Below are 4,883 nucleotides of genomic sequence, written 5' to 3'. Positions count from 1 at the left end.
CCTATACTTACAAGTACAATAAAAAATGTTTGGATTTTATAAAGACAAGTAAGGATCGATATGTATGTAACCTAGCTAGCTATAGTATTATTGAACATTTAAATGTTACAAAAGTACTGAAACAAGAGGTAAAAACATTTTAAGTAACTCAGTTTTTGTAGTTTTCACTTTCTTGTTTCAATACTTTTTGTAGCATTAAAATGTTCTATAATACTATAGCTAGCTAGATTACACACAGATCCATCCCTAATTGTCTTTATAAAATTTAAAAAATTTATTGTTTGTTTCCTATTTATTAGCTATATATTTGCCTCTTTGAGGCTTCTGATTTTAAATACAAATTACACACTTAGAAAATAGTTACTGCTAAAATGATCCAAATTTAAAGCCCCCAATTTTCTTGCTTTAGTGAGATATAAACCAGAAAGTCAAACCCATATACTACATCCTCTATAACATCCTGTCTTCCAGAAAATGTCTATAATTTTCTCTGACATTTGTTACTGGATTATTTATAACCAATTTAGATTTTAATTTACTGATTTCCAAATAAAGCTAATACCTCAGACAACAGTGTTTGAATTATTCAATATAATACTTTGTTGTTCCTACCACTAAAAACATATCAATCATGTATGGAAATTATTTTAACTGATTTATAGCTTAATTAGAAAGCAAGTTAAATTATAATAGTCAGAGGACATTATATTCTTTGTACTGATATTTTGTTTTAAGTTGTATATTTGAAATAAATAAAAATTAAGTAATAATGCAGTAACAACAATACTATCAAAAACTACGGTTAACTTTTATCGAGCATGCAAATGACAGTCTTCTTTTCCAGAATATCCACCTGCACAATGACTTTCCTCTCCATCTATTTCAATTTCAATTTGTTCTTTAGTCCTTCATCTATCTCTTCAATAACATTTTCCCATACCTTCTCAAATATTTTTTCCAGTCATGTGTATATAAAATATCACTAATGTGCAGTAATCTTACCATTAGACAACGTGCACTGAAAATGGATGATGGTGGGTTAACACATGAAGCTTTTGTGTAGTTGTATCTAATTTGTCATTTCTCAGCAATTGGCACAGTTTGTACAACTAGGTAACGGTTTATAAAACACTGCTAGAAATTCAAGTATCATATGTGTCTACGATCAGATACTGTGAATAAACAGCAGTAGCAGATTATGAACTTTATGGTCATAATTTCCCAATATCAATGGGACATCATGAGTTAACATGTCTAACTTCTTCAGGGGACTCGATAAACAGTCAAAGTGTGGGTGGAGGAGATGGTAACTGTAGCCAGTGTCAGGCCCATCTCATGCATCTGTGTTTGTACAACAAAGCCAAAAGTATGGATAGAAGACCATATAGTTGCAAACAACATGAGCATTCAAAACATGAAAACATATTGTCAGATGGGATGTTATGGCATGGACCATAGTTTTATAGCAAACTGCAAACAAACTTGTGAACAACAAATGTGAAGAGAATGTTCATAGGACTCTGTGTACAAACACTGAACTAGAAGTCTAAAAAAACCTTTGTGCAAGAATGACAATAGCCTGACATCATAAATCAATAAATGCCAAACCTCATTAAAAAGAGTCATATGAACTAGAGAAGTAGACTAAATATGACCAGTATCTCATAATAGATATCATCCATTATGATGGATGTATTGCCAAACCAATATAGGGTCAATTTGAGTTCTACCAGATTGAACGGTCTGTTATGGTCCACAAGATAATCATGTAGAAAAAAAATTATGGATTATTTTGGCTAAGAATTTAGAAAAGCAGGTTGAGACACTAGAATGATGGGAAAAGCTCTTAAAAATATCACTCCTGTGACACTAGCACATTTAACAAACCTGCTGATCAGTAGAGAATGTCATTGAACAGCACATACAGACACAAACTTTCTTTACATACCATGTGGTTATCAGTTTCAGAGACTGCAAGCGGGAGGGGAGGTAAAATTTTTAAATTATTGGGATTTTGTTTGTTGATAAACATGCTGAATTAGTTGTTGTCTTGAAAAATGTGCATCAGTAAACCATTTGCAACAGACTTGTACAGATATGGTATTTTACATTTAATGCAAGTTTTTTGTAATATGCAGTAAACCCTTTGTAACAGAGACTTGTACAGATATGGTATTTTACATTTAATGCAAGTTTTTTGTAATATGCAGTAAACCCTTTGTAACAGAGACTTGTACAGATATGGTATTTTACATTTAATGCAAGTTTTTTGTAATATGCAGTAAACCCTTTGTAACAGAGACTTGTACAGATATGGTATTTTACATTTAAATATAAGATTTTTGTAATATGCAGTAAAGCTAAATTAATAAATTGGTAATTATCATTTTTCAATGAATGCCATGTTTCATTTGCAATTACATCAGATTACACTAAAATCTTATACTATTTTTTCAATAATCTGATAATTGAAAGAAAAATATAACAACACAATTCTCCAACTATGAAAACCTAGTAAGGAACATGATTTACAATCACAATCTTCCAGAAAAATATAATGTTTGGTACCTTTTTGGTATTTAACCATCTGTGTGTCTGCTTTTCATGTCTAAACTTTTTGACATTAATCTTAACCAAATTTAGTATGCATCTTAAGGCCCTTCCTTAGAGGTGTATCATAGATGGGAGGGGGATTGGCATTCAGACCTGACCTTTCTCTTTTCACTATCCTTGGGACAACTTTTTACACCTGTAGTTTGTGATCAATCTCAACTAAACCTGGCATACACTCTTAGGTCTTCAATGTTAAGTGACACAAAGGAGTCAGCATTTGGATCTGACCACTTTATATCATACCCCACACCATCCCTGGAGCTGTGTGTGTGTGTTCCACGTACTATTCATTTGATCACTGCAAAATTCAAAAGCACACTTATGGCAACATGGGGAGTAACATAGGGTGTTTGGTATGTGGATCTCTGCCAGATCAGCATTCAGATATGTACCCCTGTGTCATTTCCCAAGAGCCCCTACATCTTCATTGTGCACTGAACGGATAAGTCAGATAGTATTTTATATCAGAAGCATAATAAATAAATAGAATATTTTTCAACAATAATGGAAGTTGATCAAAATATTGAGCAACTAGTTGAAAAACTGCTAAACACAAAAAACAGATATAGGAAAAAAATCTTACTTGGTATTTTCACTGCTCTATCAAATCGAAGGTCCCATTTGTCCAAAATGTCATCTTCTTCTAAGAAGTTGTATTCTGGATCCTCTCCTTCGTCTTCAACTCCATCAATATTCACACAGGTCTCTAAAGAATTATGTTTACAAAAATCACAAACCTTATTCTGAAAGTAATGACTTAAATTAAATTGATAACAATTACACTTCAATAACTTAATATAGCTCACACCAAAACAACTGATGATACACATACACATGTATAAAATATTGACCTCTACTATATATGTCATATCCCATCTCAGCCTGATAAGCCTTGGTATTGGGTGAAACACCTCATAAGCACCAGATATAGCAGATCATATGTGGTTGACATATTATTACATTCTTCCTTACTTCTTTCACTCGTAAGTTGTTATAATTACATGTAAAGAAAATTTAGAAAATGTAAAAAAAATTTAATGTCTCTCTCTAACATTGAGCTTGTTTAAAAATAATTTTCCAAAAACTACAATTTATACAATTTTTAGGACATTCTATTTTATTGCATGATATACTTTTGTGTGTTCTAAAATGTATATTCAAAAATTTATATTTGTGAACATAAATGCCTTGTAATTTTTACTAAAAATCTTTCAGGATTTTGTGAAGATACATTTAATACATTTAGAATTACAGAATGTAGTTCTACGGTTATGATTTTCAAATGCGACCCAAAACCATTACAAATTTTGTATGTGATCCTGTGTGCTAACTTCTTAATCAGAATTTAGTTCTATGGTTATACAGTGGTTACAAGATTGGTCAAACTGACCAACCGATATGCCAATGGTTAATATATGCTGTTAGAAAACCACAGAACCTGGAATTCAACATTATTTAATCTTATATATACCAGAAATTTAAAAACTGCAAGTACTAAGATCCTTCTTAAGACTAAATAATAAACTGAGAATAATTTTTCTTTTTTGAAAACACTGAAAATTTCCCACTCCAAAAATATATATATATGGTTTAACATTGACACAAAATACCTAAAGGCTTTCTGAAATCACTCAAGAAATTTCTCCACTCCTCATCATCACAATCAGAGTCGTACATATCAGGAGTAATGTCTGGAGCAACAAAAGCAGCTTCAATAGCCTCTAATGGTGTATCAATGAGTGGCAATTTGGACCTTGTACGCAAAGCTATTCTGTCCTCCTACAAATAAAATTATAATTTTTCCAAAAATCAGACTCAAGTTTTAATATTATTGTCAGTTTATTGAGTTACTAATAACACTCAGTACTTATGAAATTGATTTTCTAAAAGCATCTAATAAGGTGCCTCACTAAAGACTTGTTACAAAAATTAAATCCGTGGATTTGAGGAAAATGTCATTAAATTGGATAGAAAATTGGCTGGAGTGTAGAAAGAGAGAGTAGTAATGAATGGAGTTAGAAGGGACTGGATCACAGTTCCAAGTGGTGTGCCTCAGGGCTCTGTTTGTGATTTATATTAATGATATTGACTATGGAATGACTAACAAAATATTGAAGCTTGCAGATGACATTAAGATTTTTGGAGTGGCTAACTGTATGTAGGTTTTCAAAAATCAAATTATTGTTATGATTTAAATGGAAATGCATTAAATACTGTGGTTGAAGAAAAAGATCTTGGCATTATGATCGAAAAATCACTTAAGTCATCTA

General features: G+C 31.6%; 1 protein-coding gene across 1 annotated transcript in view; it reads right to left on the bottom strand.

Moving 5' to 3' along the window:
- LOC106460462 (GON-4-like protein) overlaps window positions 1-4,883 on the bottom strand; it is a 211,856-nt gene that overhangs the window by 157,492 nt on the left and 49,481 nt on the right. The window contains exons 6-7 of the mRNA XM_013920158.2: window positions 4,224-4,392; window positions 3,197-3,319 (exon numbers count right to left, since the gene is read on the bottom strand). Of these exons, the coding sequence (XP_013775612.2) occupies window positions 3,197-3,319; window positions 4,224-4,392 (292 nt within the window). The remainder of the gene's footprint in view (window positions 1-3,196; window positions 3,320-4,223; window positions 4,393-4,883) is intronic.

The sequence above is a fragment of the Limulus polyphemus genome, unplaced genomic scaffold, assembly GCF_000517525.1.
Source record: "Limulus polyphemus unplaced genomic scaffold, Limulus_polyphemus-2.1.2 Scaffold775, whole genome shotgun sequence".
In the NCBI taxonomy this organism is placed as follows: domain Eukaryota; kingdom Metazoa; phylum Arthropoda; class Merostomata; order Xiphosura; family Limulidae; genus Limulus; species Limulus polyphemus.
This window is presented reverse-complemented; position numbering and strand designations above follow the sequence as displayed.